The sequence below is a fragment of the Entelurus aequoreus genome, linkage group LG17 (genome assembly GCF_033978785.1).
Source record: "Entelurus aequoreus isolate RoL-2023_Sb linkage group LG17, RoL_Eaeq_v1.1, whole genome shotgun sequence".
Lineage (NCBI taxonomy): Eukaryota > Metazoa > Chordata > Actinopteri > Syngnathiformes > Syngnathidae > Entelurus > Entelurus aequoreus.
In genome coordinates this window covers 44,293,793-44,308,597 of record NC_084747.1, presented here as the reverse complement: position 1 = coordinate 44,308,597, position 14,805 = coordinate 44,293,793, and the positions used below count along the sequence as shown (strand labels likewise).

Below are 14,805 nucleotides of genomic sequence, written 5' to 3'. Positions count from 1 at the left end.
ACATAATCTGTTACAGGGTCAAAGTTCTGTAATTTTAAATGTTCAGGTAATGCTTTAAGTAACATTTTTAAAAGTTTTAGCTGTTCATTCATCATCAGCCGTTGTCAGTCCACTGCTGGACGAAAGCCTCAGCATGTTTCTGCCATAGTGAACGATCTCTAGCTGCTCCCTGCCACTGCACTGTTCCCCAATATTTGTCTATTTCATCTCGCCATCTCACTCTTTGTCTTCCTCTATTTCTGCTCCCATCCATGGGTCTCCATGATGTCATTAGGGAAGTCCATCTATTATCTGTTCTTCTACTGATATGTCCAGCCCACTTCCACTTACTTAATTTGATAGTTCTCATAATGTCTTGGACTTGCGTTTGTTTTCTCACCCATTCATTTGTTTTTCTGTCTTTATATGTTATTCCGAGCATATTTCTTTCCATGTTGTGTTGTGCTGCTGCTATTTTCTTTTCCATTCTATTTGACAATGCCCAGGTTTCAGCCCCATATGTTATGGTTGGTAACACGCATTGATTAAAGACCTTTCTCTTTAGGCTTAACAGTATTTCTCCTCTCATGATGTTGCTCAGTTTTCCATTTTGGCACCAGCCCAATCTGATTCTCCTCCCTATCTCCTGTTCTTGACTCTTTTCTTTCAGGCTAAATCTCTGCCCCAGATAGATATATTCATTAACTTCATCAATTTAATTTCCATTAACAGTCACAGGTCCATGAGGTACCATGGAATTTGCCATAACTTTTGTTTTCTTCATATTCATTTTCAATCCACAACATTTGCTGGCATTTGCAAGGTCTTTAAGCATATATTCCACTTCCCTGATTTGCTCTCCCAAGACAACAATGTCATCTGCAAACCTCTGATGATTAAATTTGTCTCCGTTGATATCAACTCCTTTATCCTCCCCCTCCAGAGAGCAAAATATGCCTTCCAAACAAGCTGTAAACAGTTTAGGCGAAATTGTATCGCCTTGTCGGACACCCTTCTTTATGTGGATTTTCTCGCTTGGTTTGTGCATCGTAACTGTGGTAGTGCAGTTTGTGTAGATGTCCTTGAGTAAGTTAATGTACTTATGATGAATTCCTTGATCTTGCAGAGCTTTTAGAACCGACTGTGTCTCCACCGAATCAAATGCCTTTTCATAGTCTATGAAGGCCATACAAAGTGGTTTGTTGTATTTTTGGCATTTTTCTTTGATCTGATTCAATGTATGAATATGGTCCATGGTAGAAAAAACACTCCTAAACCCTGCTTGTTCTCTGGGTTAATGGCTATTAAGTGTATTTTCCATTCGATTTGTCAGGATTCTTGTAAACAACATGTATATGTTTGAAAGAAGGCTAATAGGTCTGTAGTTCTTGAGGTGCCTCTTGTCCCCTTTCTTGAAAAGGATGATCATGTTAGCTTCTTTCCACTTCTCTGGCACTTTCCCCTGATGTAAGCAAGCTGTGTATAGCTTCGCCAGCTCCTTAGCAATGACATCCTCCCCCTCTTTAATTGTGTCAATTAAAATATTATCTGGTCCTGGTGCTGTTTAGCTGTTGTACAAGTGTAAAAACAAGTTAGCCAGTTAACAGTAAAACAAACTAAAACAACTGAAACTGCGTTGCAAAAAAGCAATAAGAAACCCAAGAAAAAGTCAAACGGGATATGTTAAGGTCTCGTGGGGGTTTGAACTATGTGAGTAAAAAGTTGAGTCCCCATTTTGTGCCAGCTGGTGATAGTTTTATTGTGTTTATGTCTTATGTGTGTGACACTGTGTTCCAATGAAAGATACAACTATTCATTTTATATCATTGCCAATTTGTGCACAAGCTAAAAGTATAAATCTGTTCCTGCTAAAAATAGAACCATCTGCCTGACATGGGCCACTTTGTTTTTCTTGGACAGGTATGAGGTAGCAGAAAATAGTCTGGTTCTGTATTTCTGCTGCACTGTCAGCCTCTTTTCATTTTTTTTTCTGATTAAATGGCTTGTCTAACTTATCCCCTTGATTCTCATACACTTGATCCACTTTTTGCATATGCACTCTAACTCTGTATTCTACGAAATAGATGCCATAAATCACATACAACAATGGAGTGAGACTGGAGGACATAAATTAGCAACACTAACATTACACTCACATTTTAACAGCCACGTCATGCTCGGTCAGCAATATACTGGAGACAAACAAAATTATTGGCCCTAGTGTGTGAATGTGAGTGTGAATGTTGTCTGTCTGTCTGTGTTGGCCCTGCGATGAGGTAGCGACTTGTCCAGGGTGTGCCCTGCCTTCCGCCTGATTGTAGCTGAGATAGGCTCCAGCGACCCCAAAGGGAATAAGCGGTAGAAAATGGATGGATGGAAACAAAATTATTGAACTTGCAGCTCCCGTCTGTGTCTGATAGTTGGCAAAGCGCCAAGCTTTATTTTAGAAGGTGTAGTGAAGTCTGTTTTTGAAGTATTGTTTACATTTTTACACAAAATTGTCTTGAAATAATTATTATTAAAAAAAGGGGTATTCCAAATTTCTGATGGGTTTATTTGATTGCTTGATTAAACACATTGTCCCAAGACTTGTATTTATGTAGTTTCTTTGTTTCAACTCTTTACTTTTAAGTAAATAACCTGTAGACCTGGAGGAGTTATTTATTTATTTATTTATTTTTTATTCATTTATTTATTTTTTGTCCTGGCCAGTTACTGAGGCAAATCATATTGTTGATGTAGATGCCCATATCGGCTGTACAAATGTACTTTACAAAAGAGAAGTGTGGGATACTTCTCTTGTTGCCTTATTTGTATTTGACTTTATTAAATGGACTTATATTATTATTTGGTGCAGCCGGGCTGGAGCAGGAGGGGATAGAAAGAGAAACAAAGGAAGACAGAGGGGGAAATTGTGGGGACAAGAGGGTGATAAGACAGAGACAAGAACAGCAAACACAACAACAACAGAACAACATCAGCAAATAGGATATGTACAAATATGATGGTTAAAAGTGATAGCAAATAAGCAGTTAGTGAAATAAATAATACAGAAATGACAATGAACATTATTACACTAAAAATGGAGTAATACAAATACCAATAGAAATAGTACTATTGATAATGAATAATAACAATAATTACCTCTATTATCAACAATACAGTTGTTCAAATGCAACAATACATACAGTATATGTAATGATAACTTGAAATACAAAATAAAGCAAATAAATGGAGGGGGAGAAAGAGAAGCCAACTTTATTAACCTTGTAGATTGTTATAGTAACACTAGTTTAAGCTTTGTCAGTGTGCCATGTGTTACCCAGTTTCCCGTAGGGCAACAATGTTATTATATGTTTGATGAAATGTGATTATATGCATGAGTGTGTGTATGTATATGTACTTGTATATGTACAAAAACATTGTCCCAAGACTTGCATCAATGTAGTTTCTTTGTTTCAACTCTTTACTTAGCCACAGTCATATGAAGCGGTGGAGCCTGTAGACCTGGAGGAGTTCTTGATGTCACAGCTTCGAAACAGCGACTCTGTGCTGATGTTGGAACTTGGCGACTTCCCTGACGACGACCTGAAGGTGGAGCAGGTGGAGAAGGAGCGCCGCACCGTCCGGCTTGCTGTCCCTCAGGACGGGTCAGTTGCCAGCTCAGAGAGAAATTCGATATGTTGAAATACATGACATGTTTACGCTTGGACAATTCAACATGTTTAAAAAGGAGTAGAGAGAAGCCTCGCCAATTTAATTATATTCCTTCTCAGTGTTTCAGCATATACAGATGGTTTATTCACGCCATGTGTTCAACAGGCACGTTCACAAAAATTTGAGGGGCAGGTGCACAAGCCAGAAAAATGAGGAACCCATTGCAAAAATTATATATGAAATAAATATCATTTTGATAAAAATCACTGCAGGATATTTTCGACTTCTATAGTAACAAATACATATAAAATGATAAAACTGAATTTAAGAAATATTTGCCGTATACTATACACACTTATTTTGTTTACTTTTTTATGACAGAGTTGAAGCATAAGCAGCATCAAACTAACAATATACAACAAATACTTTATACCTCACCAGACGTTGAAGCTCAACTTAAGACCCACCTTTCATCTCAATAATCGGAATTTTAACTAAAACAAAACTAGTGAAAATCGTTCGTAGAACAGCAAAACTGCTTATTATTTAAAACTAAATTGATTACCTGCCTGTTTCTCCTGTCAGAATGGGTAGCTCAGTGGTTATGATGCGTACTTGTAAAGTGAAAAACGTGGGTTCAGCCCTCAATTTGGGCATGGCTACATTTTATGTATTTTTTTTTTTTACAGATTAAATTGAGATTTGTTATGCAATGAAAAAGCCTTATGTGTCCCGTTTTCCCAGGAAATGTACCATAATGTGGTATCTTAACTTACGAGCACGACCAAATTCAAAAGACTTGTATGTCAAAGTAGCCATACATACTGAAATGAATTCATATCAATTTAATCCATGCTCTGTCCCTCCCAAAATACCACAAATCTGATACGTGACACGCCATTTAAAAAGAAAAGCAAACTTTTAGATTATAAACACTGTTTGAAAATCATTACAATAGCATGTACTAAGAACAACTACAGTAGTTTTTATGTTATAGTTAGGAATGTGCAGATCGGTCGGTATCGGACAATTTTCGTGAATACTTTGTATGCCGATTACAAATGCCGATCTTCTCTGGCTGACAATGGTCCAGCAGCTATTATTAAGTTAAAGTACCAATGATTGTCGCACACACTAAGTGTGGTGAAATTTGTCCTCTGCATTTGACCCATCCCCTTGATCACCCCCTGGGAGGTGAGGGGAGCAGTGGGCAGCAGCGGTGCCGCGCCCGGGAATCATTTTTGGTGATTTAACCCCCAATTCCAACCCTGTGTCTCCATACACAGTGTGAAGCCGCTTCCCTTAACTTAGGGGTCGGCAACCCAAAATGTTGAAAGAGCCTTATTGGACCAAAAATACAAAATAAAAAATCTGTCTGGAGCCGCAAAAAATGAAAAGCCTTATATAAGTGTTATAATGAAGGCAACACATGATGTAAGTGTCTATATTAGCTATATTAGCCTACTATCAAAGGCTGACGCAAATCTTCGTTGACAGAAATTATGTATTTAAATTTTTATTCTACACATTTTTGCAACATTGGAAATCATTAGTAAAATGGAGGCTTCTCACAGGGTGGGATAACTCCTGGAAATTACTGGCTCAGAATGGCCAAAGGTATAGACGTGTGTGTCCAAGTTTAAGGAAACGGCAGGCTGTCTTCTTTTAATGGATTTATTACAATCTTTGCAAGCTGGGTAACATTTGCTGTGGTCTGGAACAACATGGCACGCAAACAACAATGAGAAATGCAGCCAATATTACATACAGATAATGTGTCATGAGACATGCAAATATAAATTACATACAGAGAGGACATAAGTAAAGGAAATTAAATTAGCTCAAATATACTTACAAATGAGGCATAATGATGCAATATATACATACAACTAGCCTAAATAGCATGTTAGAATCGATTAGCTAGCAGTCATGGATTGACCAAATATGCCTGAGAAGCACTCCAGCATATCAATAAAATCAACAAAGCTCACATTTGTGCATTCACGCACAGCATAAAATGTTTGGTGGACAAAATGAGACCAAAAAAAAGTGGCATAAAACATGTCTTTCTGTGGCAGCAGAAAATTGTACATGTAAACAAACTACGATGAGTTTAAGGATTGCTGGAATTAGTAGGACAACACGGTGCTTGCCAAATTGCCAAATATTCTCATCAGTGAAGCATGTATAACATAAACAGTGGGATTTCTAACAATTGTACGGTGGCAGAGGGGTTAGTGCGTCTGCCTCACAATACGAAGGTCCTGAGTAGTCTTGGGTTCAATCCCAGGCTCGGGATCTTTCTGTGTGGAGTTTGCATGTTCTCCCCGTGACTGCGTGGGTTCCCTCCGGGTACTCCGGCTTCCTCCCACCGCCAAAAACATGCACCTGGGGATAGGTTGATTGGCAACACAAAAAATTGGCCCTAGTGTGTGAATGTGAGTGTGAATGTTGTCTGTCTATCTGTGTTGGCCCTGTGATGAGGTGGCAACTTGTCCAGGGTGTACCCCGCCTTCCGCCCGATTGTAGCTGAGATAGGCTCCAGCGCCCCCCGCGACCCCAAAGGGAATAAGCGGTAGAAAATGGATGGATGGATGGTGTCATGTTTGTTCTCCTACAGAAAATATATTAAAACAAAAAATAAAAAATGTTCTTCATCTTTTTCCATTTTCACACATCTCTGAAAGAGGTCCAAGGAGCCACTAGGGCGGCGCTAAAGAGTCGCATGCGGCTCTAGATCCGCGGGTTGCTGACCCCCGCCTTAACTAATAATAATCACCTCCATTACTGCAAATAAACTGCATTTCTTAGTATGTTAAGTATCAAGTATTATTATCACTGGAGGACTAGGCTAAACTTGTTACACACTCAAGAGCAAGCCAGGAGCATGCATGTTAATAGCTAAGCTATGTGTGTGTGTGTGTATATATATATATATATATATATATATATATATATATATATATATATATATATATATATATATATATATATATATATATGTATATGTATGTGTATATATGTATGTGTATATATGTATGTGTGTGTATATATATATATATATATATATATATATATATATATATATATATGTATGTATGTAGGTATGTATGTATACCGGTATAATCAGTTATTATTATAATCAGGTATATCCTGAGGGAACTCTCCTGAAGGAATCAATAAAGTACTATCTATAATCAGTTATATAGTTCTGAGTGTAATCAATGATAGTAATCACAACAAGTAATTACGTATGGTAATCATAGTAAATCAAGTGTGTTAAAACAGGTTAATCGTATGGGGAAAATGTGTTTCAACACACTTGATTTACTATGATTACGTACGTATGTATGTATGTATGTATGTATGTATGTATGTATGTATATATATATAGTGTAATATATTTGGTTGTAATCTTTGTATGGCTGTTAAGCAGAGGGGACATGGACTTCAGCGCAGCTCTTCGTTCACTTTATTTTTTAACGTACTTACCTAAACAACTTACGCAATGTACGTAACATGTAAGCAAATACGCCACAGTATAGACACCATTTCCGGACCTTCAACAATTGCTGTTTATTTGGAATCAAAATATATATATAGCCTATTATTTGTGCACTGCTGCCTAGTGATGTAATACTGGAAAACGACTTTTCTCACGGAAATCGGATGTTTTGATGTCGTATACACTTCCGCTGGCGGGCCGCGTCTTTTCCTACGCACACCAATGACGTAGCTCGACTAAAGATGACGTAAAAGTTGCATTCAGGTCGCATTTGAAAAGAACAGATTCCAATCGGATTCAAACTACCTCCTGATGTGGCCCAAATCTGAAGTGAAAAGATCAACAGCACTTTGGAGCCTTTAGACTGGCAAAAAATATCCGATCTGTGTCACTTGAGAGGAAAAAAGTCAGATTTGGTGTGCATTGTGAAAGGGGCCTTATTAAAACAAAGTACACATTTAAAATAGGGTTGCACACAAAATATAGTGAGTGTTTTAACCTAATATGACATTTGATGGTCATTATAATGTCTTAACATTGCCAACACAACTACCTATTCAAATGTCAATACTGCTCATACAGTGTTAAAAGCAGGATTGTTTTTTTTTGTCACACTCTCATTTTGTGTTTATGTCCTTGTTTTGCAGAGTGGAGTTGGATCCCCACGTGAGAGATTGCGTCAAGAGTTACACCCAGCCGTGGCTTGTGGTGTCTAGAAGGTCAGACCTTTCATATAGTGACATTGCCTTTAGTTACTCAAATATACCTTGGATTATAAATGGTGAAAGTGGGTGGAGGGTGCATGCTTTTGGATAATAGCATCACCAAACCAGAGAAGTGTATGCCCAAGAGGCTTAAACAGGAAGCAAGGCACATCAGAAAGCCTTGATAAATACTATACACCTCCTATCTGATCTACACACACACTGTGTTGTATGAGACTATGTTGTGTCGTTATCTACTTTGATTCGTGCAGAGGTGTATCAGTCGTAGCCATGCATGTTGTTTCTAGTGTGTGCATGGAACCATGAAAAGTGTGTGTTTGTGTGTGTGCGAAGGTGCCAAGGGGATGGCTGGAGCGCGTATTCGGAGCGAGCCGGCCTGCACAAGCTCCTTCAAAAACAGACGTTTGAGTCCGACGTCCAGTCAGTCAAAGAGGAGAAAATGGTAAGAAGCACAAGCACTTTGTTCAAGGACGTGAACAACACTGTTTGTATCCTAGGGGGCATTTAAGTCTAGGAGAAATATAATAACTGGGTCAACTTCTAAGGTGTTTGTCACATCATAGGTGTGCTTCAAACAAAGATGTGTTACTTTATTCTCTTAAAGGGGAACTGCATTTTTTTGGAATCATTCTTTTTTATGCATTGTAAATCGTAAATAAACGCTAGAAATTGGTGGCTAACAATGCAGGTAATGGAGATTTGATATATTGAGCCTATAATGCACGCTAAAAAACCTCCTAAAACCTCCATCGACGGTGTATATACAGTAAATGCAGTAAGTAAATACTGTATGTAATGTAGTAACAGGCACATTCATTATATAATTTCTAGGGATGTCCGATAATATCAGACTGCCGATATTATCGGCCGATAAATGCTTTAAAATGTAATATCAGAAATTATCGGTATTGGTCTCATAATTATCGGTATCGGTTTCAAAAAGTAAAATATATGAGTTTTTAAAACGCCGCTGTGTACACGGACATAGGGAGAAGTACAGAGCGCCAATACACCTTAAAGGCATTTCCTTTGCGTGCCGGCCCAGTCACATAATATCTACGGCTTTTCACACACACAAGTAAATGCAAGGCATACTTGTTCAACAGCCATACAGGTCACACTGAGGGTGACCGTATAAACAACTTTAACACTGTTACAAATATGCCCCGCACTGTGAACCCACACCAAACAAGAATGACAAACACATTTCGGGAGAACATCCGCACCGTAACACAACATAAACACAACAGAACAAATACCCAGAATCCCTTGCAGCACTAACTCCTCCGGGACACTACAATATACACCCCCGCTACCCCCACCCCCCCACCTCAACCCCGCCCACCTCAACCTCCTCATAGTCTCTCTCAGGGAGAGCATGTCCCAAATTCCAAGCTGCTGTTTTGAGGCATGTTAAAAAAAAAGGTTTTTTTCCATAACTTGAGTTGATTTATTTTGGAAAACCTTGTTACATTGTTTAATGCATCCAGCGGGGCATCACAACAAAATTAGGCATACTAATGTGTTAATTCCACGACTGTATATATCGGTATCGGTTGATATCGGAATCGGTAATTAGAGTTGGACAATATCGGAATATCGGATATCGGTAAAAAAGCCATTATCGGACATCTCTAATAATTTCATATTACCATATTTTGGTCATTTTAAGTATTACCTGAACATTTTGATCGGCACGTTGATTTCACAGAGTGCAACATTTACTATTTCCTTCAACAACAACTACTACTACTAATCATGGCCGACTTCATTAGAGCCAACAACAACCACTTTGGGACAAATGATGATCTAGAACAGGGGTGTCAAATGTACGGCCCGCGGGCTGGATGAGGCTCGCGAACAGGTTAAATCCGGCCCGCGTGATGAGTTTGCCAAGTATTAAAATGAGCTGCATTTTTTTTTAATGAAAGAAACTGCTGTTGTAAATGTGTCCACTGGATGTCAAAATAGCAATTCTGTTAGGACTAGCAAGAGGCACAAAGTAAAGCGTGGCTGCGGCTCCTCTCCCTTGACCCAAATGAAACTTGATTGATTGAAACTTTTATTAGTAGATTGCACAGTACAGTACATATTCCGTACAATTGACCACTAAATGGTAACACCCGAATAAGTTTTTCAACTTGTTTAAGTCGGGGTGCACGTTAATCAATTCATGGTACAAATATATACTATCAGCATAATACAGTCATCACACAAGTTAATCATCAGAGTATATACATTGAATTATTTACATTATTTACAATCCGGGGGGGGGGAATGTGGAGGGGGTTGGGGCGGGGGGGGGGGGGTTAGGTTTGGTTGATATCAGCATCAACAATTATATCATCTGAGAAATGGACATTGAAACAGTGTAGGTCTGACTTGGTAGGATATGTACAGCGAGCAGTGAACATAGTGAGCACAGAAAGCATAAGAACAAGAGAGAGAGAACAACTTAAAACCTGACGTTTTATGTCTTATGCTTCGACCACGTCGTTATTTGGCACCCATACTCCCCCATAATGTCTCTGTCAAAAATGAGAAAACTTAACCCTTTTGAATAGTTTTTACCTCTTGTTTCTTACGGTTTGTTGAGTTAGCACTGGATTGATACGTGGACATGACAAAGGAGGTATATCATACCTGGAAGAGTTCAAAGGTTGTGTTTTTTGTTTAATCCCAGAAAGACTGTGACTTAAAGTTTAATCCTGGCTTTGTAGATACACTGAGACAAAGTCTAAGTTCATTGTGTTCTTCATTATGTTTTTGGAACTGTACCAATTTCCTCAGAATTTTCAACAAACTTGAAGTGTTTTGTCCAGAGGATTATTTGTGATTTGCACGTTTTCACAATGTGCTTGTTCTATTTTTGGCCAAAGTAAACAATCTGGAGTTGTCTTTATGTTGACGTTATCGTGCCGTGATTTTACCACTTGGGAATAGATTTTCCTCCATGCGGCCCCTGAGCTAAAATGAGTTTGACACCCCTGATGTAGAACCTTTTATTTTTAAGCCTGAATATATGGAGGATGAGCTACATGTTTTAGACCCTGAGTGATGAACGGATCTTGCTATAGTGAAACACTAAGCAGTTTTAGTGCTAAACAGGAAAGACAAACTACGGACGTAATAAAACAACCACTTTCTGTACGATATCCGCTCTCACTGGGATCCCGACAGATGGGATGTTTCTATCTTTTAGCACAAGACTCCTGCTTCCCGTTTAGATGATTAATTCATTTTAATCATCACTCCTGTGGTAAAGAAAAACATAAATAACGTGGGAGCAAACCAGCATATTGTCGAGTCCTCCTTGCGATGTCTTCAGGTCTATATTGAATTTCAAAGTTGACCAACCCCTCGGTTTATGGCTACAACCTCTTGCTATACCGGTGCGAGGAATGATTTATAATCCAGCACAAACGTTTATCAACTCAAAGGTGATGCAGCCGCAGCAGCTCAGTATGTTAATGACTGCATAAGCTAGTTAGCTCTCTGTCATCAAGGCGCTTTGTTACTTAAAATGATCCTTGGCGTTAGCTCTTACACAAACAATAGATAGATAGATAGTACTTTATTGATTCCTTCAGGAGAGTTCCCTCAGTATTGCTAATACTTGGTTAATATCAATCAATCAATCAATCAATCGAAGTTTATTTACCTAGCCCTAAATCACAAGTGTCTCAAAGGGCTGCACAAGCCACAACCTCCTCGGCTCAGATCCCACATCAGGGCAAGGAAAAACTCAACCCAATGGGCTACAATGAGAAACCTTGGAGGGGACCGCAGATGTGTGGATCCCCCCCTGGGCGACTGGTGCAATGGACGTCGAGTGTATCCAGTTAATAGTGTGAGAGTCCAGTCCATAGTGGGGTTAGCCGGAGATCATCTTGAGTGGAGACAAATCAGCAGCCCCCCCTCTCCACGAAGCAGAGCAGAAAAGAGACGGCAGATCAACTGGTCTAATATGCAGGTCTCAGCATGTAAATTGAGTATTAATGGCAGTTTTTGGATGTTTTTTTAGAGCTTTTCAGGCGGAATATATGACTCCTATTAGCTACATTGTTAGCTGTCCAGTGTATTCAAAGACTATAAAAATGTGTCCCATTACCTTCCTGCTTGACACTCAGCATAAAGGGTTGGAATTGGGGGTTAAATCACTAAAAATTATTCCCGGGTGCAGCCACCGCTGCTGCTCACTGCTCTCCTCACCTCCCAGGGGGTGATCAAGGGTGATGGGTCAAATGCAGAGAATAATTTCGCCACACCTAGTGTGTGTGTGACAATCATTGGTACTTTAACTTTAACTTTAAGGATATTGAATGATAGAAAAATTTCCCCAAAAAGTGCAGTACCCCTTTAAATATGAAATCCAGTTTGGTTTGAATACGGCTTTGTTTTCCTTGAACTCAAGTTAGCCATGCTGTGTTCAAGACTGATTTGTTAGAAGCAGCCATGAAATGAAGTCAGAGCAGCAAGGTGGCCCATACTGATGAAGCATGTAGCAACAATACCGAGTGGTGGGGGTGGGCTTTTAAATAGAGAACACAACAGTGTCATCCTGCTCTAACTCTGCTACTTTTAAAGTTCCCATATTACAATGTATTTCAGCAATTTTAAGAAAGAGCTCCCTCAGTGGTGTTTTGGAAGTATATTGGCCACAATCTAGCCTTGATGCTAGAATTTAGAGTGTTTAAAAGTGTTTTAGTAAGCCCTAGTGGGAAACCCCTGTTTTGTGTGTTTATAACTTTAGTAAGCCCGAGTGGGAAACCCCTGTTTTGTGTGTTTATAACTTTAGTAAGCCCGAGTGGGAAACCCCTGTTTTGTGTGTTTATAACTTTGATGCTAATGAGCTATGGTTTTCTTCGCCGCTCTTAAATAATGTGTGGCTCCAAGAAGCACTATTGTGTTACCCATTCATTTTCTACCGCTTGTCCCTTTCGGGGTCGCGGGGGTTGCTGGAGCCTATCTCCGCTGCATTGTGTTAGTGTACTTTAATTACTTTTACATATTGTAACTCTGCTCTTGTCCAATGTAATAGATGTCATTCATATTACACACATCACCATAACATTAAAGTAATGGGACACGACAAGACAAACGTTAGCAACTCTAGCATAGCTATGTGAGCTACATGCTAACATTACACTCACGTGGTAACAGCAACATCATGCTAAGTTAGCCCATTTACTAAAGTAAGACAAAATGAGCAAACTTTCAGCTCCGATGTTTGAGGCAAATTATTAGAGCTGTCCGATAATATCGCACTGCCGATATTATCGGCCGAAAAATGCTTTAAAATGTGATATCGGAAATTATCGGTATTTGTTTCAAAAAGTAAAATTCATAACTTTTTAAAACGCCGCTGTATGGAGTGGTACACGGACATAGGGAGAAGTAAAGAACGCCAATAAACCTTAAAGGCACGGCCTTTACGTGCCGGCCCAATCTCATAATATCTACGGCTTTTCACACAAACAAGTGAATGCCATGCATACTTGGTCAACAGCCATACAGGTCACACTGAGTGTGACCGTATAAACAACTTTAACACTGTTACAAATATGCGCCACACTGTGAACCCACACCAAACAAGCATGACAAACACATTTCGGGAGAACATCTGCACCGTAACACACATTTAGACTAGCAAAAAAATCTGAAAAATTTAGATTTCGTCTGCAGCGTGAACAGGACCAACGTCCCTTATTTTTCTCTATCATCTTGTTGTGGGGCAGACTGTCTCTTACATGCACATGCATCTTCCACTGTATCAATTCCTTTTACAAAGTAGCGTATAGTTCAAACTTACAGCTGTCAGTAGACTCGACATGGAAGCGCTATGTAAAACATAATCGATGCTAAATTTTTACCAAAAAACACTTACATGTTATGTCGACCACAATGAAGTGTTTTGAATGCAGAAAAAATGTATATATATTTTAAATAAAGTCATATTATGACCCCGACTTGTCCAGGGTGTGCCCCGCCTTCCGCCCGAATGCAGCTGAGATAGGCTCCAGCACCCCCTGCAACCCCGAAAGGGACAAGTGGTAGAAAATGAATGGATGTTATGGCATATTATGACCCCTTCAAGATGTACATCAAAGCCTCATTTGTTTAATGTATAAAAATCTAGCTATGGATGGGTCAGCGGAAGTATCATACAGTATCTATCCTTCATGATGTTATTAAAAGATCACGTTTGGTAGGACACATATTACTGTTAGAACAACATTAAAAAGTCACCTTTGCATCATCGAGTGACTTTTAAAGTACAGTGACGTTGTTGCTGTCTTATTCTGCCCAGCTGATCTATTCAGGGTGTACAATGTTTTTCGTGAACGCTCCACTTTTAATTGCTTCCTAGCTCTCTTTCTTGGCCCACAACTAACATTTGGAGCCAAGTTCCCATTCTCTTTTGTCTCAAATTGACCATTACTTAACTGCAGGCCTCAGGCACGCCAACCAATCTGGAGCCTTGCGATGAACACCCCCGCTCTCTGGTGTACAAAGCTGGCCAAACAGGCTTCCTATGTCACCCTGCCCATGCCAGTCCTGTTTAATCATGCCAAACCAAAGGACCTTTATTGTAGGGGCAAGGTTCCCATGATGTGCATGCCAGATAACGCGTGACAGAGATGGGAAGAACGGTATTATTGTCTTTCAGCGCGTAATGGCTCTCTTCTGTTTGGACTGGTCCGCTACCCCAGCCCTCTGGATAATGGTGTGATGCCCGGACAGTCCATGCCCGGGTTTTGATTGATGTGTGTCTGGACTGAAAGAGACAAGGACAGTAGAGGGGCAAGGCTAGAGGGTCGTTCGCCCAAAAACAGATCCAGCCTGAGAGCAGCATGGTTGTACCCTAAAGTGCTGTACTGGAGACTAATAAGTAATTCCATACGGCTTTGCTACTACCACCCTGAGAGACATCCAACT

General features: G+C 39.6%; 1 protein-coding gene across 3 annotated transcripts in view; it reads left to right on the top strand.

Annotated features, from left to right (window-relative positions):
* dock8 (dedicator of cytokinesis 8) overlaps window positions 1-14,805 on the top strand; it is a 173,447-nt gene that overhangs the window by 35,857 nt on the left and 122,785 nt on the right. For all 3 annotated transcript variants that reach the window (XM_062025731.1, XM_062025730.1, XM_062025732.1), the window contains 3 exons: window positions 3,454-3,629; window positions 7,789-7,860; window positions 8,200-8,308. In XM_062025731.1, coding sequence (XP_061881715.1) covers window positions 3,454-3,629; window positions 7,789-7,860; window positions 8,200-8,308 — 357 coding nt within the window. The remainder of the gene's footprint in view (window positions 1-3,453; window positions 3,630-7,788; window positions 7,861-8,199; window positions 8,309-14,805) is intronic.